Below are 26,156 nucleotides of genomic sequence, written 5' to 3' on the forward strand. Positions count from 1 at the left end.
CTGATGCATATGGAGTCACCCAGCCCAGTGTCTGAATTGGCTGAGATATGTAGACCGTTCATGTTCTTGGATAGGCCACTGCTTTTAGAGCTGGAGATGGGCACGCAGGCCGATGTGGCTAGGGGTGGCCACTTTCCTGGGACTTTGATGGTAGATGTCCGAAGGTCAATCTCTTTTTTATGAATATTCTTCATATAATCACCTAAGCTTGAATAATAGGTGAGCATGCCATTGGAACCCAGGGTGACATGTTTCTTTTTCCATGTCTTCAGCCATTTCCCACTTCGCTTTAAGAGCATGCCCTGTTTAATGGGGATGGCTCTGCTGCTCCCGACGGTGTGAGCATGACTCTCCGGGGCTTTCTTCTCTTTGTCTGGGTCACTCCCTTTCTCAGATGTAAACAGGTTGGACCAGCGCACGGACTGCTTGCAAACGGACGTGGGTGTGTTGGCAGTGGGAGGAACACTGATCTGAAGGTCCTCCTGGCTGGTGCTGGGAGTCGATGGAATGGAGGAGGAATAGTTATTTAAACTCCCACCTCCATTTCTTGTCTGGGTAATGCGCACGGTGGAAACCTGTGTGGAACAGAAGGAGGAATGGCTTTGAAAATTGGGTAGTGACTTGCAGGGTCCTATAGACAGCTCACAATTACCTTTTAAAAAGATACATTTTCTGGGCCAGGCACGGTGGCTCACACCTGCAATCCCAGCACTTTGGGAGGCCAAGGAGGGTGGATCACGAGATCAGGAGTTCAAGACCATCCTGGCCAACATGGTGAAACCCCGTCTTTACCAAAAAAAAAAAAAACAAAAACAAAATTAGCTGGGCATGGTGGCACATGCCTGTAATTCCAGCTACTTGGGAGGCTGAGGCAGGAGAATTGCTTGAACAGGGACCTGGGAGGCAGAGCCTGCAGTGAGCCAAGATCCCACGATTGCACTCCAGCCTGGGCTACAGAAAGAGAGTCCATCAAAAAAAAAAAAAATGATACATTTTCTGTTTTTGGATAGTATATTTACTCATACTAGCTCACTAACAGAGCTGCAGATCAGTTCTTATTCCAGCTCATTCTTTTTACAACACTTAAGATGACTAAATGCAACATGAAATGGGGAAGATTTAAAAAAAGATGCCTTTGACTTCAGCATGAAACAGATACATACAAGTGTACGATGAAAATACAACCTCAATAAAAGTGCCACTTACCGTAAATGAGCATAACCGTCATCACATATGCTCAAAGATCTATCTGCATCTCTGTAAAATAAGAATGTGCATTACTTCAAAAACTGTTAATATCTTAGCATATTTGTTTAGTAAAATACTGCCTCCTGTGCGCTTTGGTGTTTACTCTACCAAAGCAGCTTTTACGAATTCTCCTCCTGGATCCTGACTTGCAGAGGGTTTCCTGCCTTATTCTTTCTCAGCACATCATGGCCTGTACCGTGAAGTCTTTTATACGATAACCAGTCAGAAATGCCCATAAGTATTGACTCTCCCTAACAGGCAATGGCAATAAACCAAATATATTTTCACTTTTCTAACCACACATTGAAACACAAGAATATTCTACAAAGCAGTAGTAGTAAACTTCAATAAATGTAAATGTGATTCAGATTTCCTAGCTTCCTTTCTCTTTAGTTCTCTGTAGTATACACTCATGATGTATTTATGTATTTTCTGTTGTTTGAATGACAAACTCATCTGCCTTTTTAAGAGGCCGTCTTTGATGAACTTTAAACTTTGTAAAACTAATGCATTGTGCCTGTGTATAAACCAGTGGTTCTCCAAATGTGCTCTGTGGACCTCTCGGGATCCCCAAGACCCCTTCCAGAAGGCCTGAGGTCAGAATTGTTCTTTTTTTTTTTTGAGACCCAAGTTTTACTCTTGTTGCCCAGGCTGGAGTGCAATGGTGCGATCTCGGCTCACGGCAACCTTTGCCTCCCGGATTCAAGTGATTCTCCTATCCCAGCCTCCCGAGTAGCAGGGATTACAGGCACCTGCCACCACTCCTGACCTCAGGTGATCTGCTTGCCTCGGCCTCCCAAACTACTGGGATTACAGGCCTGAGCTACTGTGCCTGGCCAACACTGTTCTGAATAATAGTAATTAAACCTGAGAAAGCTGATGAAAAATTTTAAAAATTTGTAAAAGTAATACAAAGTCATTGCCTGCTTTTTCACTGACACTTGCCATGATTGTATAAAAGCAAAAGTGGGTACAATGGCTGGTTTCTCAGCATAAATCAAGGCAGTGGTACCAATTATATTAGTAGTCATTCTATTCTTCACTGTCCCCTACAGTTAAAAAACATAGCCTGAATTTCTTAAGAATGTCTTTGATGAAGCAGTAAAAATTAATGTTTTAAATCTTGACATGTCTCTTTAATATTCTGAATAAGTGCAAAGTTAATGAGAAGCGCTCTTTTTGTTGTTTTTAAAGAATTCGTGATTTAATTGTGAACTGAAAAATCACTTTTTTCACAGAACATCATTTTTATTTAAAAGTACAACTGGGCCAGCGCAGTGGCTCACGCCTGTAGAATCCCAGCACTTTGAGAGGCCAAAGCAGGCAGATGGCTTGAGCTCCTTCAGGAGTTCGAGACCAGCCTAGGCAACATAACGAAACCCTGTCTCTATCAAACATACAAGAAAATTAGCCTGGCGTGGTGCCACGCATCTGTGGTCCCAGCTACACAGGAACCTGAGGTGAGAGGATTGCTTGAGCTGAGATCATGCCAATGCACTCCAGCCAAGTGACAGAGTGAAACTCGGTCTAAAAAACAAGTTCTATTATCATTCTCAAAAATAAATGAAGTGAGAGGTTGTCACTTCAAGGGAAATATGTATTTGTTCCCAGTGATAAAATTTAAGCTTTCCTGAGGACTTTGAAAAACTTGTTCCTTCTACTGTAGGCTTGACAGCTTTTCAATACTTAAAGGTGTGTTAAAGTAAGATTGGTGGTTAAACTAAAAGTGAGTTTTGACACAATAAAACATAAACCAATATATTCCAAGTAATTAATGCATGATATTATAAATGCAAGTATGGAGCAAAAGATCCATTTACTGTGCAAGAAAGATCAATGAGTACTGATGGAATAAACTTATTAATATGTAAAATGCCACTGTAACTAATTTAAGAAACCACCACTTGTGAAGTTTTGATTTAGTGTTAACAAATTCCCACAACTGTCTGAAAACTTTAAAAATACACCTTCTACCAACAACATATTTGCATGAGGTGAGGTCATCTTATTCTTCTTTTTTTCTTTTTTTGAGACAGAGTCTCCCTCTGTCACCCAGGCTGGGGTGCAATGGCGAGATCTCGGCTCACTGCAACCTCCGCCTCCCAGGTTCAAGTGATTCTCCTGCCTCAGCCTCCCAAGTAACTGGGACTACAGGCATGCACCACCACGCCCAGCCATTTTTGTACTTTCAGTAGAGGCGGTTTCCCATGTTGGTCGGGCTGGTCTCAAACTCCTGACCTCAAGTGATCCGCCCACTCGGCCTCCCAAAATGCTGGGATTCAGGTGTGAACCACAGCGCCCACCAGCTTATTGCTTTTGTTTGTTTGTTTGTTTGGACAGAGTCTCCCTCTGTCACCCAGGCTGGATGCAATGGCATGATCTCAGCTCTTTGCAACCTCCGCCTCCCAAGTTCAAGCAGTTCTCCTGCCTCAGCCTCCAGAATAGGTGGGACTACAGGTGGTGCCACCATGCCCAGCTAAGTTTTTGTATTTTTAGTAGAGACGGGGTTTCGCCGTGTTAGCCGGGATGGTCTCGATCTCCTGGCCTTGTGGTCCGCCCACCTCGGCCTCCCAAAGTGCTCGGATTACAGGCATGAGCCACTGCACCCAGCCTCTTATTGCTTCTTTAAAGTAAATTGCAAAGAAAGCTCTAGAGAATCCATTTGTCTCCTATTAAGCTCAACATGAGAGACTTTAAATAATATAAATAGAAGACACACTTTTTACTCAACTTTTTTTGTAGAAAAGTTATTTTTCAAAGAAAAATTTCTGTTAACAGTACCGTTCTCAAGGAATATTTACAACCTGGGTCATGGGTTACTACTGACATCTAGTTGGTAGAGGCCATGAATGCTGCTAAACTCTCTGCAATGCACAAGCCAGTCCTCACAACAAAGCATTATCTAGCCCATAATATCAACAGTGGTAAGGCTGTGAAATCTAAACGAAAAATAGATTTTGAAAAAAATTTGAATTGTATGTTTCTACCACAGTAAATATCAATATAATCAATATAAACACATACTCTTTGAGATTCTCAATCATTTAACAATTAAGAGTCTTAAGGAACAAAGAAAATACAAATAATTTGCTTTGATATTTTAGTAGGCACAATACAGCTTATGATGTCTAGAGCTGTGACCTAACTCTGAGCTTGATATCTTGCAAAGTAATTAGCTAGAATAACTAGACAGGTTTCTAAAAAGCTCACCTTTGCATGATATGATGAGGTATCTTCAAGGTCACACTGTGGAAGGAAAAAAAATTCATAACAATAGATGTTATCATTTTTAGGCCTGAAGACATTTTTTAAAAGGGGGGCAGAGGAAACTCTCCTAGTGGCCCTGAAATTCAAGTTTTCTAGATCAGAACAGTACCATAAGGGCACTTTGTTTTCATTTCTTCGTTTGTCACAAAATATGAGAACCAAAATGCGAGGAAATATGCCATTAGAAGACGCGTTTCTGTTGGTGATTATAATATATAAATAATAACAGATTTCCATTGTATGCTTTTCTACCCACGAAGCCTTTCGTCCCATGCGATTTATTTTATCTATTTATGTTTTGACCCAGTGTCTGTCTCTGTTGCTCAGACTCGGCTGCAGTGGTGCGATCTTGACTCCTCACAACCTCCACCACCCAGGTTCAAGCGATTCTCATGCCTCAGCCTCCCAAGAAGCTGGGACTACAAGTTTGCGCCACTATGTCCAGGTAACTGGTTTTTTTTTTTTTTTGCGGGGGGGTGGGTGGATGGAGTTTTGCTCTTGTTGCCCAGGCTGGAGTGCAATGGTGTAATCTCAGCTCACCACAACCTCTGCCTCCCGGGTTCAAGAGATTCTCCTGCCTCAGCCTCCCAAGTGGCTGGGATTACAGGCATGTGCCACCACACTCAGCTAATTTTGTAGAGTGAGGCTCAAAACAACCGAGGGAAGGCAAATCTCAATTTTAGTAATAGGTCTACACAATATTAGCACTTTTTAAAAAGCCCGTAACATTAGCATGTAAGATGGGTATGTCTGGAGTGCTTCAAGTAGTTTTCATCTCTGAAATAAGTTTGAAATCACAGAATTTAAAGTTACATGCTGGAAAGGAACAATGACCTTATGTGACATTTAATTCAACACTCATTTTACAGATCAGGGAAACAAACCTTAAAACTGACTTGCCCAAGGTCCCACCAAATAGGAGCAGTTTCTCGTCCTAAACTCAAATTAAGCAGTGGCTCTCAAACTTTGCTGCACATTAAAACCACCTGAGAAGCTTTAATATGTGCCTCATCTTCAACATGAGACATTTTAATTTAATTAGTATTGGGTATGGCTTTGGGCATCAAGGTTGTTGGTAAAAGTTTCCCAGGTGATTTCAATGTGCAGCAAAGTTTGGAATGATTGAGCTGGGGTGAAAATCAGAATCTTCTGGGATGCTTTTCTTCACAGAAAGATGCCTCACATCCATCCCTATTTTCCTGAAAGTCTTCTCAGTGCCTAGAATAGAGGGAAAGTGGAGATGGGAAGATACGTGTGTTTGCAGACCTGTATTTTGAAAAAAACCTTGCATAAGTGATCTCAGTGAGTTCTACCTATCCCACTGACAACAGTGCACTACTGATTCATGATAAAACATTTTTCAAAACATTTTCTTGAAGCCAATTTGCCCTATTAATTTGCTCAATAAACCTTTATTTCACCAATAGTGAATACACCAAATGATTATTTCTCAAACTTGCTGATGGCAAATTAAAACTTACTATACTTTCAAAAGTAGACTTCTAAAAAGTAGAATAATCAGGAAAAAAGCACGAAATTTGTTTGAGCAAAATTAATCTTCAAAGCTGCTTTTGAATTGTATGCTAACATATCAAAATCTTTGGAACTCAAAAGAAGCCAGGGACTCTAGTCAAAGTAATTTTTGTGTATGTGTGCTCAAAGATTTAAGAGACTTGGCTGACTACACACATTTAGTGATTACTCAATAGGTCCCAAAGCTCAGGACTTGAGACAGAGTTTGAGTTCAGTTTTTGTTCAAAACACAATTTCCTCTCAACCATTGTTAAAAGGGAGGGAGGAAAGTGACATTATTATGAGTGTAAACTTGCCACTTTTAATTGAAGTAAAAGTTATTGACAATTGAATTAGCTAAAAAGGCTAGTGCATTTGAAACAAAATTGTTTATAAGCTAGTTATGTTTACAGAATGAAAAGTAAAATTAAAGATAAAGACAATAATATTCTAAATTAGCACTTTCCAAACTGTGTTCTAAAAATCAAGACTAATAACCCAAGGAGATGAGAATAATGTACACTGGACAGCCCCTATGGAGCTGGTGGTGGTGTTGGTTGTTGTTCCTTTTAAAATCAACTTCATCTCAGGGTGCTCTCAAAGCGCATCTTTGTGGCCCACGAGGTGCTCATGCACAATGGGAGAAATTCAAATGCAGATACACTGTGGTGCCAGAAGAAGAAAAAGCTGTTCCTTCTTCCAAGGCTAATGTCCAAAGTAGTGCACACTGATTTAGGCCTATAATGCATTGAAAAACTAAGTTTTCACAAAAAACATTCAATAAAGGGAACCTACCCTTCTCACTGTGTTCAACATTGTCTAAAGGCATAAAGGCATCAAAAAGATACACTGTTTCTGGGATTGCTTCTTTGCTAACTGATTTTTCCTTCCACCACGTCTAAGATTAAAAGAGAAACTGATACTTACTATTTAGAATCTGGATATCAATATATGGTTGATTCCAATTTCTTAAACTGATTGCTGAAGAGGACAACCAAATGCCTGAAATAATTTTAGAATAAAGGAATCTGTCCCTTGGCAGTATAGTTGTACTCACGATATTATTGTCGTTGTAAGATAATGCTGGCTGGCTGTGCTGTCATCAAGGAATATTGTCAAACACAAGCTGCATTTTTGACTGAAACGCTCAGTAGATACCTGAAGGGGAAGGGAAGTATAAGTCAAACTTACCAAAGTGTATTTTTTTCTCAGTTAAAATGTCAAATGACAAAGCACTAAGATATTTCTCACACTCTATGAACTGCCTGAGTGGTATCATGTGCACTCTATAGAAAACCCATTGGAGGCTCTCAACTTCCAGAGATGATGTTTAAGATATGGGTTATAAAATGCTGCCCTTAATGTGGTACCTGTCATCAAACCTAACAAGGATTTTATGAATTACCGTTAAAAATAATGGGAAAAGTCGGCTTCGCATTGTCTCAAAAAAAAAATAAAGAAAAGCTTAAAATAAGATTTCATTGTTTTTTTCTACAGCTATATAAAGCAGCCGAGAATTTCTATTATTTAATTAATTAATTTATTTATTTATTTATTTTTGAGACGGAGTCTCGCTCTGTTACCCAGGCTGGAGTGCAGTGGCGCGATCTCGGCTTACTGCAAGCTCCGCCTCCCGGGTTCACGCCATTCTCCTGACTCAGCCTCCTGAGCAGCTGGGACTACAGGTGCCCGCCACCACGCCCGGCTAATTTTTTGTATTTTTAGTAGAGATGGGGTTTCACCGTGTTAGCCAGGATGGTCTCGACCTCCTCACCTCGCGATCCGCCTGCCTCAGCCTCCCAAAGTACTGGGATTACAGGCGTGAGCCACTGCGCCCGGCCCTTCTATTATTTATTTACTATGATAAAATGTAATGTATTAAATAATCCTGCTACAAGAGCATTTTACTGCAGTGAATACAAGACTAATGCATTTACTAAATTACTAATCCTAAATGCATTATTTCAGGTGATATTGTTACAAAAGAAGTGTTTCAGATTCAGAGGCTCTGTGTGCCAGGGCTGCTAGGCCACCAACAAGTGAGGAAGCCACAGGTTTCTCTAGTCCTATTTTCTTATGTGGAGGATAAAAAGAGTATCACTTAAATATTCTCTCACACCCTGAAAACAAATGACAACTTAAAAAATCTAACTTTCACTTCATGTTTAAATAAGACTGCCATGACATGACTCAAATGAGACTCACAGAGTATACTTTGCATTCATTTCAAAACTTGATCAATTTCATTCTATAGATCATCTGACCTGCACCTAGCCATTTTCCTGCTCTACCCCTGCGCTCTGCCTGGAATACTGCTTTTCTCTTTCCTTGCTTCAGCAAGCTTGACTCCAGCTACCCTCTTGGATCTCTTTGTCGGCAGCCACACCAAAAAATGTATTTTTGTACACTAATTAGTTGAACTCACCACTGCTTACAAGATACTAATTCCTGCAGAGGATTCCCCTCATGAGAAAGTATGCCTCTACATAGGAGTAAGGGAGGGCCCTTACTCTTCCTACCTCAGCTGCTGAGCATAGAATTTTGAGTAAATCCAAAACTTTGACAAGTGTTTGACAATTCAGTTATCATTTGGAAGATAAGTCTTACTACATTTAATTACAGCAAAAACACTACTAACAGTTTACTGTTTATAGGTATTATTTAAGGTAGTCACCAAATAGAAACAAATAATCTAACGTCAGTCAGCATAAATCAGAGTATGAAATTTTACGATATTTAACAAGAAATGGAAGGGGTTACTTAGTAGTTTTAAGGTTTAATGACAAAAACTAGAAAATAATCGTACCTACTAATTTAGTAAGTCAAAACCAAAGCCTTACCATCAAAGGTGCAGTGCCCGTTGGATGCCGATGCCCACCCACTGACTTCTCCTGCTGTACCTGCTGCCTCTCATTTTAACCCATTAAAAATACTAAAGTTGCTTTCCTTGTAGACATCTTTCACCTCCTTGGTTAGGTCTATTCCTAAGTATTTTATTTTAGTTTAGTTTATTTTTGCAGCTATCAGAAAAGGGATTGATTTCTTGGTTTGATTCTAAGCTTGGTCGCTTCTAGGGTACAACAGATCTACTGATTTGTGTACATTAATTTTGTCTCCTGAAACTTTGCTGAATTCATTTATCAGTTCTAGGAGCTTTTTGGAGGAGTCTTTAGGGTTTCCTAGGTCTATGATCGTATCATCATCAAACAGCAACAGTTTGACTTCCTCTTTACTGATCTGGATGCCTTTTATTGCTTTCTCTTGTGTGATTGCGCTGGTTAGGCCTTCCAGTAGTATGTTGAATACAAGTGGTGAGAGTGGGCATCCTTGTCTTATTCCAGTTCTCGGGGGGAATGCTTTCAACTTTTCTCCCTTTCAGTATTATGTTGGCTGTGGGTTTGTCATAGATGGCTTTTATTACATTGAGCTATGACCCTTGTATTCCAATTTTGCTGAGGGTTTTAATCATAAAAGGATGCTGCATTTTGTCAAATGCTTTTTCTGCATCTATTAAGATGATCATGTGATTTTTTTGTTTTTAATTCTGTTTATGTGGTGTATCACATTTATTGACTTGTGTATGTTAATCCATCCCTGCATCCCTGGTAATGAAACCCATTTGATCATGGTGGATTATTTATTTATTTTTTTTTTTTTGAGATGGAGTCTCATTCTGTTGCCCAGGCTGGAGTACGCAGTGGGGTGATCTTGGCTCACTGCAACCTCCGCCTCCCAGGTTCAAGCAATTCTCCTGCCTCAGCCACCTGAGTAGATGGGATTACAGGTGAGTGCCACCATGCCCGGCTAACTTTTGTATTTTTAGTAGAGATGGGGTTTCCCCATGTTGGCCAGGCTGGTCTCGAACTCCTGACCTCATGAACCGCCCACCTCAGCCTCCCAAAGTGCTGGGATTACAGGTGTGAGCCACCGTGCCTGGGTGGATTATCTTTCTGATATGTCGTTGGGAACTACAAAGCATTGCTGAATGAAGTCATGGACACAAACAAATGGAAAGACATCCCATGCTCATGAATGGGTAGAATGAATATTGTGAAAATGACCATATTGCCAAAAGCAATCTACAAATTCAATGCAATTCCCATCAAAATGCCACCATCCTTCTTCACAGAACTAGAAAAAACAATCCGAAAATTTATATGGACCAAACAAGAACCCGCACAGCCAAAACAAAACTAAGCAAAAACAACAAATCTGGAGGCATGACATTACCTGATTTCAAAGGCCATAGTCACCAAAATAGCATGGTACTGGTATAAAAATAGGCACATACACCAATGGAACAGAATAGAGAACCCAGAAATAAATACCTATAGCCAACTGATTTTCAACAAAGCCAACTAAAACATAAAGTGAAGAAAGTAAACCCTATTCAACAAATGGTGCTGAGGTAATTGGCAAGTCACATGCGGGAGAATGAAACTGGATCCTCAACTCTCACCTTACACAAAAAGCAACTCAAGATGGATCAAGGACATAAATCTATGACCTGAAACCATAAAAGTCAGAAATCTTTAAAAGGTGGACACACTAAGCTAAAGACTTTTCTGGATAAATTTAATACTTAGGAAAGTAGAAGAGATTTAGAAAATCCACAAAAAGAGGTCCATGCTACCACCACCAGGTCCACATTGTAATTTAAAGAAATCAAGAGAGACATCCTTTTATGTCAAACTATCAATTTCTTAACTATTTGAGTGTTTACTTACATGGTTTGTATAGTTGCTTCTTCTTATTTCTACAACTAAGAATAAAAAAAAAAACTGGTCACTTCTGATACAAATACCATAAAATAAAAGTAGTTGTTAACATTTTACTGATTACTGCTATATAAAATGAGACAAAATTCCATTAAAAATAATTTTCAATAATTTATAGTTTAAATTATCTGGCATGATTAATTTCATAAAGTCAAATCTAAAAACTTAGGTTTTCATTTAGTTTACTTTTTGTTTCTATTACATACAAATGAAAGAATCCTCATGTACAAAAGAAAAGGGCAAAAAAATTAGGCCAGATGAAAAATTTAGCTAATAAAACGTTTAACTCTTGCATATATGAGCCATGATCCATTAGTATTCTCTCATTCTGCATTACACATAGCTTACTTTAATTATCAGACTCTAAGAGCTAACAGCTCTAAGAACTACTTCCTGACCAGGCACCTATCTCTAGATGCAACAGAATCCCTGTAAGCATCTTGCACCACACTTAGTGGTTATCTACTAATTGTCACTAAAAACAAAACAAAATTTAAAAAGGGTCTTTACACAACTGGAAAGTAACCTATCTTAAATTCTTTTTTCTTTTTTTATTTTTTGAGACGGAGTCTCACTCTGTCACCTAGGCTCGAGTGCAGTGGCAGGATCTCAGCTCACTGCAACCTCTGCCTCCCAGGTTCAAGCGATTCTCCAGCCTTAGCCTCCTGACTAGCTGGGACTACAGGCATGTGCCACCATGCCTAGCAATTTTTTTTTGTATTTTTAGTAGAGAGGGGTTACACTGTGTTAGCCAGGATGGTCTTGATCTCCTAACCTCGTGATCCACCCACCTCAGCCTCCCAAAGAGCTGGGATTACAGGCGTAAGCCACAGAGCCTGGCCTAAATTTTAATGTTAAAATGAGTATACAAACCTAATTGGACATGGTGTCTGCAGCACAAAAATCATTTTTTTTTCCCTAAAAAAAGGCCAGAATAATAAAAGCCCCAAGAGGGACTTGGGCCATGCTTTGTTTCCTACACTGCCTCTGCCTTTGATGCTGGAAGGGCCTTGTAGGCAAAAGTTCCTACCACTGAAGACTGAGGGACATGGAGTAGCTTCTCTTTTACTGCTTCCACCTCTCTAGGTGTGAGAAGCCCATGGCTCTGGAAGGAACTGGGAAATACAATTCTGATATGTTTTGATATGTTTCCCCTCCAAGTCTCATGTGAACATGTGACCCTTAATGTTGGAGATAGGGCTTAGTGGGAGGTGTTTGGGTAATGGTGGTGGATTCCTTATGAATGGCTTGGTCCCATCCCCACCGTAATAAGCAAATTCTCATTATGGTATATTTAAAAGACTGTGGTACTGGCCGGGTGTGGTGGCTGAAGCTTGTAATCCCAGCACTTTGGGAGGCTGAAGCAGGCAGATCACTTGAGTCAGAGTTCAGCCCAACATGGTGAAACCCCGTCTCTACCAAAAATACAAAAATTAGCCAGGTGTTATGGTGCCTGCCTATAGTCCCAACTACTCGGGAGCTGAGGCAGGAGAATTGCTTGAACTTGGGAGGCGGAGGTTGTAGTGAGCTGAGATCGCGCCATTGCACTCCAGCCTGGGCAACAGAGTGAGACTCCATTTCAAAAAAAAAAGAGTGTGGAGTGTGGTACCTTCCCCCTTCCCCTCTCTCCTCCCTCTTTCACTGTGTGGAACCACCTGCTTCCCCTTTGCCTTTTATCATGATTGTAAGCTTGCTGAGGCCCTCACCAGAAGCAGATGTTGAAGCCATGTTTGTACAGCCTGAAAATCTTTGAGCCAATTAAACCTCTTTTTGTTATAAATTACCCAGCCTTAGGTATCTCTTTATAGTAATGTAAAAAATGAAGACAAATTCGAACCAGAAATAACTGACTCAAGATGGGCAAAGTCTACTCAAACTATAAAAACAAAGGTTAGAAACTCCCATGTTTTACTGTGCTGCATTACTTCGCATATTATTATAGAACCCTCACTTGTATTCTTGCTGTTTAAGTCAACTGGAAAACTTGGCTGTGTATGGCTTCTTGGCAAATAAATGAGGATTTAGCATAACATTAAGGGAAATAAGCAGGAGTAGGGCATGTTTAAATTTACATTACATCAAATGAAAAGGTTAATAACCCAAAAGTTTTGAGTAGCATAAACTTGGATGTGGTAAATGAATGTGGTCAGAGGACTGTGTAAGAGGAGGCCCAAATCACAGATTCAATCCCTGATGATAAACAACTATGTTTTTAATTTGTTTAAATGAAAACCAAGCTGAAGCCTAAGTTCTATCATTCATCTTTAAAATGTACTCTTTGGAGCAAGGGAAAGGGGATTATAAATAAAGATAAATCCATTAATTATAAATAAAGATAAATCCAAGAATTATAAAGAGAAATCCATGACTCCTCCATCACATGACAAATTAATTGTGTCGATAAAAAGATGGCAAAATGTATAAACAAAAAGGTTACACATTTTCACTATCATAACAACTAAAGGAAAGCATATCACGCATTAAAATAAGACAAGTGAACATGTGAAAAGGTGACAAATTTAAACTAATATGAGTTTTCTAAATACTTTCTATAACCTGATCAAACAAGAGCTTTTATTCTTTCTCTTGACGGAAAAAACAATGTTGTCTCACCATCTGTTTGAGAGTTCCTCTGGAATATTGTGCTTGCCTCTGGATTGGCAGAAGGGTTAAACTCCAAAGCTATATGCATAGAGGAAGAAAAGAAAAAAAGACGTAATCATTGATAAAAATTTATCAACTCGTTTATTCGACTGCTGCATTTAGGCTATTTCACTACTCTACTTTTATTCTTATCCATTGAAATGAATGTATAGACATAAGACAGAGCCAGGCAAGATGGCACATGCTTGTAGTCCCAGTTACTCAGGAGGCTGAGATGGAAAAATCACTTGAACCCAGGTCAGGAATTTGAGGCCAGCGTGAGTAACATAATGACACCCTCCATTATTTAAAAAAAAAAAAAAATGTAGAGGTAAATGTTGGCTTTGAGTTGTATAAAATCAACTTTGCATAAAATAAATCAAGACAGCAGTAAGTTTTAAAAGACAGGTCTATTTTATAGGCAAAGTATAAGATGTATTCTAGAGTTTTTAAAATTTTTAAAAAGTAAATTCAGCATATCTGTCACTTCCATGTCATTCTGAGGACACAGAACCTTAGTTCTGTTAAGTAGCTGTCTTCCATAGTCATGTGATATCTCTAAGTCTTCACTTCTTCATTAGCAATACACAGGGAGAACATACACAGGCCTTATTTGTATTGGAAAGGGCCAAGTGAGACATACATAAACTGTGTTGTAATCCTAAAGAATGACAATAAAGAGTCATTTTTGGGCTCTCATCCAACACTACCCATCTACTAACTGGTGTGTAACATCACTCAGAGGCTTTCCTCACATCACCAAGCAGAGTATAAGTTTACACAAGTACTTACACACTTTGTGTATAAAGGTATAATCAATTAATTCACATAATATATTTGTTTATTCTAAAGCAATCCTTAAATATCTTGAAAAGTGAGGATAGTACTTCCAAGTTACAAAATCACACTCATAATGAGTCTTAATTATCCTACCTCTTTAAAAAGTAAGAGCCCAAAGTTTAAACAGAAGAGCTATAAGACATTTCCTCTACAGTAATGAAATCTCTGGCATTTAAATGAAACCAATAAGCCAACTGGATTTAATATGTTTATGATAAACGTTTTATATTTTGAAAATTTTAGTTTTTATTCAAGAACCATATTATTACCCAGAATTACTTTTACTTAGATTCATCTCTTTGCAAAATTTTAGAGGCAAACCAACTAATTGTTTTCTCTTTTCTACCGCCTCCCATCCCCCACCTCTCCCAGCAGTGTAGAGACTAAAAAACTCCAACTTTCTTTCCTTTTTTTTTCTGTGAGACGGAGTCTCGCCCTGTCACCCAGGCTGGAGTGCATTGGCGCGATCTCTGCTCACAGCAACCTCCACCTCCCAGGTTCAAGCAATTCTCCTGCCTCAGCCTTGTGAGTAGCTGGAACTACAGGCATGCCCCACCACACCCAGGTAATTTTTGTATTTTTTTTTTAGTAGAGACAGCTTTTCACCATGCTAGGCAGGCTGGTCTTGAACTCCTGACCTCAGGTGATCCGCCCACCTCAGCCTCCCAAAGTGCTGGGATTACAGGCGTGAGCACCAAGCCCGGCCAAAACTCTAACTTTCTTATCTTTGAACGAGATGCTATTGTCAGGAGAGGAAAGGACAAAGGGGGAGCCATGGCAACAAACACTCTTACAGGGAAGGTCTGACATTTTAACCTGCAATCTTCATATTACACATTAAAAGTCTACACTGATGTTTCATGTCTTTTGAAAGTTTTGATCATGAACCAATCCCCACCTCTCTTTTAGAACAAGGAGGTAAATAAAGTCTGTTAAGTCACCAGAATAAATCTGGAGACACATTTTCTGTTAAAGTAAGAGTTTTAAAGTAACCAGAGTTACTAAAGAGCCTCATAGGTAAACTCCTTTGAGAAACCCCAAACACACACACACAACCATTTTTCTGCAGCCCTGGCTGTGACATTTCACACCTTTCACAATTATTTTAAGCACTCTCCTTTTTTCTTTTTCCTTCTGTGTTCAAATTACAGTTAGAAGAAACTAAGCAGCTTCTATTAAGGTGACTTAAAGCAGCCCATTAAGAATACCATATAGCCTCTCCCATGGCAACCTCTATTCTGATTTTAAATAAGAAATCCCCAAACATTTGAATATGAACTGTCCTGAGATTTAGCTACTTTAACAAAGGAAACAATTAGGCATTTACCTGGTTCCTTCACTTAGGTACCATCTGGACAGGTACAAAGAAAAAATAAGATGGGTACTGAAAAGTTGGGATATTTGAGTTTTCATTGAGAAAAGGAATAGTCCAAAGAAGCCTAAACAAAGTCCCACAGGATAATAAATAGAGCTACAGACAATGTTGTCTCACCATCTGTTTGGGAGTTCCTCTGGAATATTGTGCTTGCCTCTGGATTGGCAGAAGGGTTAAACTCCAAAGCTATATGTATACAGGGAGAAAAGAAAAAAGATGTAATCATTTATAAAAATTTATCAACTCGTTTATTCCACTGCTGCTTATTCGACAAGAGCCATAAATAAATGGTCCCATACCAGCCTGGGAGAATGAGATGAGAGAGCAAGAACTGGGCGATTGGGAGGGGAGGCGAAAAGAAACTGACTGGACTCAGTGGGGAAAGACTAAGGGGTGGGAATGCAAGGTGGAGCCAGCTTTTTGTTCCTGGCCAGCCCCCAGGAAAGCTGGCTACAGGCAGAAAGGAGCTCGAAGTGGGGGATGCCTCAAAGGGAACCTTGGGGGCAGCAGCAGCCAGAGGCAAGCCGAGGGCAGATGGCACCCGTCACCTCCTTACCTTCAGGCATCTCCCGGTCATAGATGTGGTGCATATGGAGGTCCTCACCAACTTCAACAGTCACCTCAGCAGGCTGTACAGCAGCAGCCATGGGCGCTCCTGCCAACCTGTCCCCAACTCCTGCCTCATAGATCTCAGATTCAGAGGGACACAGCAACCCCTGTTGCTGGTCAAACTCGAGGTCGACCCTGGGGCGCACACAACAGGTCAGTATGTTCCCCATGGGGTGCCTCTACTGTCTGCCACCACCTGTGCCTCTGCTCACAGGTTTGGCCACGCACTCCGGCTGTCCTAGGCCGAGGCTATGCTGCACTTGCAGAGATGGTCTTGCCCGCTGTTGCCTGCCCACCTCACAGCCCGGCCCCGGGCACCGGCCCTGGCCCCGGCCCTGGCTAGGGCTGCGGGCCAAGGCCCGCACCCTGCCGCCTCCCCTGAGTTGACTTGTCTGGGAGGGTGAAGACCAGCCGGCTTATTTAATAGGTTGTGAACCTAACAAGCACTGAGAGACACAACTGCCTGAAGAGAGAACAGACGGAGCTCCTCCTCCTTCTGTAGTCACCTACAGACTGAAGCCCACTGGCCCAGGCGGGAGCCCAGGCATGTGGCACACAATGCCCCACCCCACACTTCACAATGCCCTCCCTGACAGCTCACGATGCCCCACCCTAACAGCCACCCCTCCCCCAACAGCTCAGAATGCCCCTGCCTGGGCTGCCCCACCCTGTGCCTTATGATGCTGCTGCTCTCCTGGCCCCTCGTGCAGTGCCAGTGGGACTAAGGTTTTCATTCATCACCAGCTTCCTGAGATTTTAGTTCTAAGAAAAGCACAGGGTAGTTCACTACTTGAAGCCATCTTCCTCTATGAGTTCTATACAAAGCCTCAGTAGAGTGGGTCCCATTAGCAACCAAGTTGAACAACTTTTATTTGCTGACTGAATAAATAACCTTGAATTGCTGACGGCTTTTGTTAGTAAACACTCCTCTCCTGTCTTCCAATGAGTGGTTGTTTTTGTCTGCAATTTAACCACAGCAATCCCTGGGGCCCTAACTTACTCTCAATAAAGAGTTATGGCTGTGTGTCTTGAATGACCTATCCTACCTCCACCTCCTTCTCCATAAAATAGAAACCTAACTTGTCCCTCCAAGCTCTGAAATGCTGAAACTTACCAACTCCCTTTTCTCCCCGCTATTTCTTCCTTCCATGGCAGGGACTTTCAGATTTTCTTTCTTTTACTAACAAGGCACTAAGCATGATTTTGTCATACAAAATCGAGAACCATAAAGTGGGTTACCACAGTCCTATTTCAATAAAGATGAATACTCGACATCTGGCAAGTAGTGTGTGCCTGACAGTGTCCCCACTGTGCTATGCTCATTTAACCCTGAGAAACAATCTCATTTTACAGATTTTACAGAAGTTGTTGAGATGGAGAAGGTAAGTAACCTCCCCAAGGTCACATGACTGCTAAGGGTGGGGCCACAGTTTGATCTCAGGTAGTCTGAATTCCCTAATTCCTTAAGCATGATTATCAGAAAGTATAGTAGTCTGTTTTCACACTGATATAAAGAAATAGCAGAGGTTGGGTAATTTTAAAGGAAAGAGGTTTAATTGACTTAAAGTTTCACATGGCTGGGGAGGCCTCAGGAAACTTACAATCATGGCAGAAGGGGAAGTCCTTCAGGAAACTTACAATCATGGCAGAAGGGCAGTAAGTCCTCAGGAAACTTACAATCATGGCAGAAGGGCAGTAAGTCCTCAGGAAACTTACAATCATGGCAGAAGGGCAAGTCCAACTTACATGGTGGCCGCACAGACAGTGGGAACATGTGAAGGAGCAACTGTCAAACATGTATAAAACCATCAGATCTCAGCTGGGCATGGTGGCTCACACTTGTAACCCTAGTACTTTGGGAGGCCAAGGCAGGTGGATCAACTGAGGTCAGGAGTTTGGGACCAGCCTAGCTAATGCAGTGAAATCCTGTCTCTACTAAAAATACAAAAATTAGCTGGGTGTGCTGGTGCATGCCTGTAATCCCAGCTACTCAGGAGGCTGAGGCAGGAGAATCACTGGACCCAGGAGGCAGAGGCTGCAGTGAGCCAAGATCGTGCCATGGCACTCCTGCCTGGGCAACAGAGCAAGACTCCATCCCAAAAAACAAAACAAAACCAAACAAAACAAAACCCATTAAGATCTCATGAGGACTTACTGAATATCACAAGAACAGCATGAAGAAAACTGCCCCCATGATCCAATCACCTCCCCCTAGGCCCCTCCATCGACACATCAGGATTCTGGGGATTATAATTCATGATGAGATTTGGGTGGGGACACGGCAAAACCATATCAGAAAGTAAAGGTGGAAGTCAAGCTTGGAAGGAGATGACATTGTAGATTATTATTATTATTTTGAGACGAAGTTTTGCTCTTGTTACCCAATGAAATTGTTTCTCTGATTTCATTTTCAGATGGTGTCTTGTAGATGTATAGAAATACAAGTGATAAATGATTCTATTAACCTTTTATGCTTCAGCCTTGCTGAACACTATTTTTTTTTTTTTTTTTTTGAGATGGAGTTTCACTCTTGTTGCCCAGGCGGGAGTGCAATGGCGCAATCTTGTCTCACTGCAACCTCTGCCTCCCGGGCTCAAGTGATTCTCCTGCCTCAGCCTCCCAAGTAGCTGGGATTACAGGCATGCACCACCATGCCTGGCTAATTTTGTATTTTTAGTACAGATGGGCTTTCTCCATGTTGGTCAGGCTGGTGATGCACCCGCTTCAGCCTCCCAAAGTGCTAGGACTACAGGCATGAGCCACCATGCCCAGCCAGATTAGTATATTTTTAAAAGAATTTTTCATATTTTTTTATTTTTTATTTTTTTGAGACAGAGTCTCACTCTGTTGCCCAGGCAGTGGCACAATCGTTGCTCACTGCAACCGCCACCTCCTGGGTTCAAGTGATTCTCATTCAAGTGCCTAAGCCTCCTAAGTAGCTGGGATTACAGGAGCCCACCACCATGCTCAGCTAATGTTTGTATCTTTAGTAGAGATGGGGTTTCACCATGTTGTTCAGGCTGATCTCGAACTCCTGACCTCAGGTGATCCACCTGCCTTGGCCTCCCAAAGTGCTGGGATTACAGGTGTGAGCCACCACTCCCGAACAGAACAACTTTTTTTTGATGTGGATTTTAAAATGCCTCCCCTTCTTTCAACATTGATTAAGTCCCTTCTACATGCCACACACTGTATGTGTGAAATAGTCCCAACTCTCAATGAGTGTAGGCAGATACACAAACAAGAGCTTAAGGAAGTCAGTTTTCTGAGACCATACTGCTGGACAGTATATGAACCTGGGATACAAACCCACCTCTATTTGACCTCAAATTTCATCCTGGGGTGGTTTTAATTTTATTCTGGGAATTTGAGTCATTGAACCATAAAAAGGTGAAAAGTCTCTGTCAGATGTGTGTGTAGTGGTCTGTACAACAAGGAAGGACTGAAGGAAGTAATCAAACCAATTAAGAGACTTTCTCTAAAGGCAGAGTAATGCTAAGGGCAGTGGCAGTGACAAAAGTGGAGGAAAAAGTCTGTGATCATTTGGGAGACAGAATAGGAAGTGCTTGGTCATGAGATGTGAAAGAAGACAGGAAGTAGAGGGAAAACAGAGCTGCTCAGGCTCTGCTGGGGAAGATTGAATGTAGGAAGAGAAATGGGTAAGGAGGAAAAGATAGTTTTTTACTCTCAGTGTCACATTAAAATGGAACTCTCTGGTCAAAAGTTGAATATAAACCTCTGTAGGCTAAGTCCATTTGTGACATCCCAACATATGTTTTCAAAAATAACACACATACTAAATCAAGCCATTAAGAGTAACTGAGGAAATTTCCTAAAATTTACATGCTAAAAATGTCACCATTTTTCATTTATTACTTTCAAGGAGCAACTTTGAATCTATGGTTACAGCAAGTGAGGCATCTTGTATAAAATAAAGCTAATACATGAAAAAAGGCATTTAAAGTAGTTTTTTCCAATTCTGTGAAGAAAGTCATTGGTAGCTTGATGGGGATGGCATTGATAAAGTTCATATGGAACCAAAAAAGAGCCCGCATCGCCAAGTCAATCCTAAGCCAAAAGAACAAAGCTGGAGGCATCACGCTACCTGACTTCAAACTATACTACAAGGCTACAGTAACCAAAACAGCATGGTACTGGTACCACAACAGAGATATAGATCAATGGAACAGAACAGAGCCCTCAGAAATGATGCTGCATATCTACAACTATCTGATCTTTGACAAACCTGACAAAAACAAGAAATGGGGAAAGGATTCCCTATTTAATAAATGGTGCTGGGAAAACTGGCTAGCCGTATGTAGAAAGCTGAAACTGGATCCCTTCCTTACACCTTATACAAAAATTAATTCAAGATGGATTAAAGACTTACATGTTAGACCTAAAACCATTAAAATCCTACAAGAAAACCTAGGCAATACCATTCAGGACATAGGCGTGGGCAAGGACTTCACGTCTAAAACACCAAAAGCAATGGCAACAAAAGCCAAAATTGACAAATGGGATCTAATTAAACTAAAGAGCTTCTGCACAGCAAAAGAAACTACCATCAGAGTGAACAGGCAACTACAGAATGGGAGAAAATTTTTGCAACCTACTCATCTGACAAAGGGCTAATATCCAGAATCTACAATGAACTCAAACAAATTTACAAGAAAAAAACAAACAACCCCATCAAAAGGTGGGCAAAGGACATGAACAGACACTTCTCAAAAGAAGACATTTATGCAGCCAAAAAACACATGAAGAAATGCTCATCATCACTGGCCATCAGAGAAATGCAAATCAAAACCACAGTGAGATACCATCTCACACCAGTTAGAATGGCCATCATTAAAAAAACAGGAAACAACAGGTGCTGGAGAGGATGTGGAGAAATAGGAACACTTTTACACTGTTGGTGGGACTGTAAACTAGTTCAACCATTGTGGAAGTCAGTGTGGCATTCCTCAGGGATCTAGAACTAGAAATACCATTTGACCCAGCCATCCCATTACTGGGTATATACCCAAAGGACTATAAATCATGCTGCTATAAAGAGACATGCACACGTATGTTTATTGCGGCACTATTCACAATAGCAAAGAGTTGGAACCAACCCAAATGTCCAACAACGATAGACTGGATTAAGAAAATGTGGCACATATACACCATGGAATACTATGCAGCCATAAAAAATGATGAGTTCGTGTCCTTTGTAGGGACATGGATGAAACTGGAAAACATCATTCTCAGTAAACTATCGCAGGGACAAAAGACCAAACGCCGCATGTTCTCACTCATAGGTGGGAATTGAACAATGAGAACTCATGGACACAGGAAGGGGAACATCACATTCTAGGGACTGTTGTGGGGTGGGGGGAGGGGGAGGGACAGCATTAGGAGATATACCTGATGCTAAATGACGAGTTAATGGGTGCAGGAAATCAACATGGCACATGGATACATATTTAACAAACCTGCACATTGTGCACATATACCCTAACACCTAAAGTATAATTAAAAAAAAAAAAAAAAAGCATTTAAAATTCTATTGTTCTCAGAGAATGGAGAAAGCAACTGAAGCTATGGGTGTGGAGGTGACTGCCTTGAGAAGTTGTGTACAGTAAGGAGAACTGGGAAGAAAGAAGACCTAGAGAATAGGGTGATTTACACGGCATTAAGTGAAGCTTGCAAAAGTGAGCCCTGGGAGTCAAGAGACATGTGTATCAATCAGGAATGGCTGCTCCTGTGAGTTGTTAGAAAGGAGGTGATGCCTTCTTCTCATTTCTATAACAGCAGCACCTAGCACAGTGCCTGTTCAATAGGTACTCAACATGTATTATCCCAATGCAGAGTCAAATTTTGCCAGGAGGGCAGGAAAGCTACAAATCAGCTATGGCAACTTAGTGATTGGGCTTGTGTGTGTGTGTGAGCGAGCTGGATGTCAGGCAGTGGGTAAAGTAGTGAACTGGAGGTGAGAAAACAATGACACAAACTCAGGGCTTCTTTTCCCAAGTATTTGGCTGAGAAGAGAGATGTAGTATTAAAGGGAGATATGTGGTAAAGGAAGCCTTTTATTCCAAGATTCAACAAAAGTGTGAGTATACTTCTATGTTAAAGGGAAAGAGCCAAAAGAGAAAACACATTTTTGAGGTTAGAAGAGAAGGAAGAATGAATGCAGAAGGGCCCCAAAAGGCACAGGTGCATGCAATCCAGATCAGGGACAGATTAGCTTTGGCTCCTACAAAAGCAAGAAGGGAGAAAGGACCATGTGACTCTAGAGATATTTCTGGTAAAGGAAAGGTTTAGGAAAAGATCTTTTGATGACCTTTATTTTAACAGACTTTTTTTTTTTTTTTTGAGATGGAGTCTTGCTCTGTCACCCAGGCTGGAGTGCAGTGGCACAATCTCGGCTCACTGCAACCTCTGCCTCCTGGGTTCACGCCATTCTCCTGCCTCAGCCTCCTGAGTAGTTGGGACTACAGGCACCCATTACCATGTCCAGCTAATCTTTTGTATTTTTAGTAGAGATGGGGGTTTCACCGTGTTAGCCTGGATGGTCTCGATCTCTTGACCTCGTGATCCGCCTGCCTTGGCCTCCCAAAGTGCTGGGATTACAGGCGTGAGCCACTGCGCCTGGCTACAGACTTTAAAAAAAAAAAACAAAAAAAAACACTACTGTGGGAAAAAGGATATTATGTATAGAAAAGTCTACACTTCTTGATACAACTAACTAAAAAAAAGCCTGATACACCAAACAAAACCCAAATAATGTCTTCCCTAAAAGTGGGTAACTTGAAAAGCAATTCGAGCAAAAATCAAGGAGTTCAATTATAAATAAGTATATCAACAAAGTCAAAGATAGGTTTTATTTTTCCCACAAGAAGTTAAAAGAAATAACAGCAACTTTAGAGGAAGAGGAAAAAATAATAAGAAAATTATTTGCAGTTGCAAAATGTGTGAATATTTACAAACTCTAACATATAACAACAAAACGGACCAGAAGAATCATCATCATAGGAAGCAAAGGGTCATTTCGAAAATCAGAGGAGGGATGATTCATATTTTATTTAATTCTGTCGAAAAAATTTAAGTAACATTTGAGGACAAAAATAGTGATATGTTGAAATGCGGGAAACCACAGTGGAAGGTAAAAGAATTCCAGAAAGCTCAGTTTCAGTAACCAGTATCTAGTAAAATCTTCAGGACCTAGAGGCTACAATCTGCATTAATAGTGTCTGAAGACCTAGAAATGTCATTAAATACCATTTTGGATAATTCTTGTAGACTTGAGATGATGTCTATTTAAAGTTACAAAATAGTGCCTGTATTTCTGTATTCATTACAGAAAACAACTGGATATGGAAAAGAAACTAACATGCTATGCCACAATCTCTAAAGAAAGATTAGGGAAGTTTCAGCTTAAAGCAAGAATAATCACAATAAAGTCTTACAACCCTTTGCAAGCGTATAGGAAAAACATACAAAAAGTTTGTAATCATCTTTTCTTAAGCTAAGAGAACAGAAAAAACAAGAAAAAATAAATTATAAAATGAAACTTTGGTTTAGAGGTAAGAAACATTTGATGACAGTCAAGAGATCAGGGTTGTACAGTGTATTATGCGAATGTTGTGGCTTATTGGTTTCATCTTGGATATCATAACCTGACATTTTGTAAAAGTGATTTTTCATGGGAATTTTTTCAGGTGCCATATAAAGTCCTGTCCCAATAGAAGCGAATAATAATCTTCCATATTCTTGAGATATCTTAATGAATGGCATCTTCTACAGTCTTCCATTGTTTAGTCCTTGGAGATACACTCATTAGTGACTGTTAAGGTACCTGAGTTATTAGGTGCCTATAGACTATGCCCAGTGACATGTGCATTAGATACATGCTCCCTAGCTGCGTTGACACTGACTGAAGCTGTGAGGTTTTACAATGACATGTCAGACAAATACATATGCTCAGATTTGCCATTTATCAAGAGGTCTTCACACTATCAATTATGCAGTTATCATTCTACACACAGGCAGTGACAAAGGGAGTAAAAAACCACAGCCATGGCTCGGGAGACCAATGTACCTCCAGAAGAGTCCCGTGGGTCCAGAAGCCCTTTGGATGCTGGTCAGAGGCTCCTCTTGGGCAGAGATCACAGCAGCAGCCAAGAGGTCTGGAGAAATCCTTAGAGTTCTCATGGACAAAGCTTGTGAAGGCATCTTAGACAAGACCTTGTCTTTGCTGGTTTTATGATCCTCTGCAGATGGGTCTATTCTCATTATCTCAGCCACCTTTCACTTCCTATCAGTTCAGTTCAGGCCTCTCATGATCCCAGGCAGCAGTAGTTGTTATCACGTGAGTTCATTCATATATGTTTATCTTTTTGGGGATCGGGGGACAACTTCACTGTGGACTTAATTCTACTGGAGATGAGTGACCCCATTTTAAGACAACAGGATCACAAATTATTATCACATATCATCAGGGCAGACAATAGCTACTCCCTGGGGCTGAAAGCAAGTAACTCCATTTATTCTGCAAACATTCCGTCTTGATTATGGTGCCAGTTGCTGCAGGGATTTCCTTTCCACCACCTGTTTTTCACAAGGTTTGAGTCTGAACTGCTAACATTCTACTGATTTGTGGGTGAAGGGACTGACTGCACCATCCTAGCCTGTTAGAGCCCTTGCCCCAATACTTCCACTTTGTTTTCCACCTTGTCCAGAACTACAGTCCATTAATCCCCTCATTTTCTCTCTTAAGAGAATAAACAGGCCAGGCGCGGTGGCTCATGCCTGTAATCCCAGCACTTTGAGAGGCCGAGGTGGGCGGATCATCTGAGGTCAGGAGTTCCAGACCAGCTTCACCTACATAGTGAAACCTCATCTCTACTAAAAAAAATCACAAAAACTAGCCGGGCGTGGTGGCAGGTGCCTGTAATCCCAGCTACTTGGGAGGCTGAGGCAGGAGAATCCCTTGAACCCAGGAGACGGAGGTTGCAGTGAGCCAAAACTGTGCCACAGCACTCCAGCCTGGGTGACAGAGCAAGACTTCCTCTCAAAAAAAAAAAAAAAAACAGAGAGAGAGAGAATAAACAACAGATCTCACGTACACACCCACATCCCTCTTACCCCAAATACCAAACACACAAAAATCTAATCTGTCTCCTTCTACCTAAGCAATTTTAGATAGTCACTTTCTCATAATTACCTTAAGCTCCCTGACTTGCCGCTCGTCCTCTTTCTGGCAAAATCTCATCCCTGGATGAGCCCCACTTTGTGTTTGCTCAATGACACCACTCAGCTGAACCAGAAAAAATATCAAAAAGTGGTCAGAGATATCATCATAAATTCAAATTACTTATACAAAAATTGGCCCTAAATGTTTCCAGAAATCAATAAAAGTTGTGTTTCTCCAATGACATCATTTCTTCAGAAACCCAACATGTATAACCTATTTTTTCTATGTTCTTCTAACATTTATTCAACTTCTCTCATCTGATATGTTGCCAAATCATTCAAAGAGAATATATATCCCATTAGGCAAGAGCCAACCATATTCTCATCACCTGAGAAAATAATATGCACAGGATGCGCCCACCTCACCTTTCTCAGCCTCATCGTGTCAGAAAAAGTACCCCTCCTTTTGTCACAATACAAATCTGAGATAAAAGATTTAGATGGCCTGTAATTCCAGCACTTGGGGAGACCAATGCAGGCAGATTATTTGAGTCTAAGAGTTCGAAAGAAGCCTAAGCAACTTAGGGAAACTGCATCACTCAAACAAATACAAACCATTAGCCTAGCATGGTGGTGTAGTGGCACATGCCTGTAGTCCCAGCTACTCAGGGTGGGGAGCACTGAGGTGGGAGGATCACCTGAGC

General features: G+C 40.9%; 1 protein-coding gene across 1 annotated transcript; it reads right to left on the minus strand.

Moving 5' to 3' along the window:
• Window positions 1–7: 7 nt before the first annotated feature.
• LOC100586848 (arf-GAP with GTPase, ANK repeat and PH domain-containing protein 5) lies at window positions 8–24,769 on the minus strand (the record flags this gene model as incomplete). The annotated part of the gene is given in 9 exon segments (XM_030809075.1): window positions 8–575; window positions 1,203–1,257; window positions 4,459–4,494; window positions 7,085–7,185; window positions 10,755–10,789; window positions 13,419–13,487; window positions 15,781–15,849; window positions 16,220–16,407; window positions 24,359–24,769. Coding segments are annotated over 9 exon segments (1,315 nt in total), but the record flags the coding sequence as incomplete, so codon positions are not given.
• Between the last annotated feature and the right edge of the window lie 1,387 nt (window positions 24,770–26,156).

Source organism: Nomascus leucogenys, unplaced genomic scaffold (genome assembly GCF_006542625.1).
Source record: "Nomascus leucogenys isolate Asia unplaced genomic scaffold, Asia_NLE_v1 000886F_75118_qpd_obj, whole genome shotgun sequence".
NCBI classification, from domain to species: Eukaryota; Metazoa; Chordata; class Mammalia; order Primates; family Hylobatidae; genus Nomascus; species Nomascus leucogenys.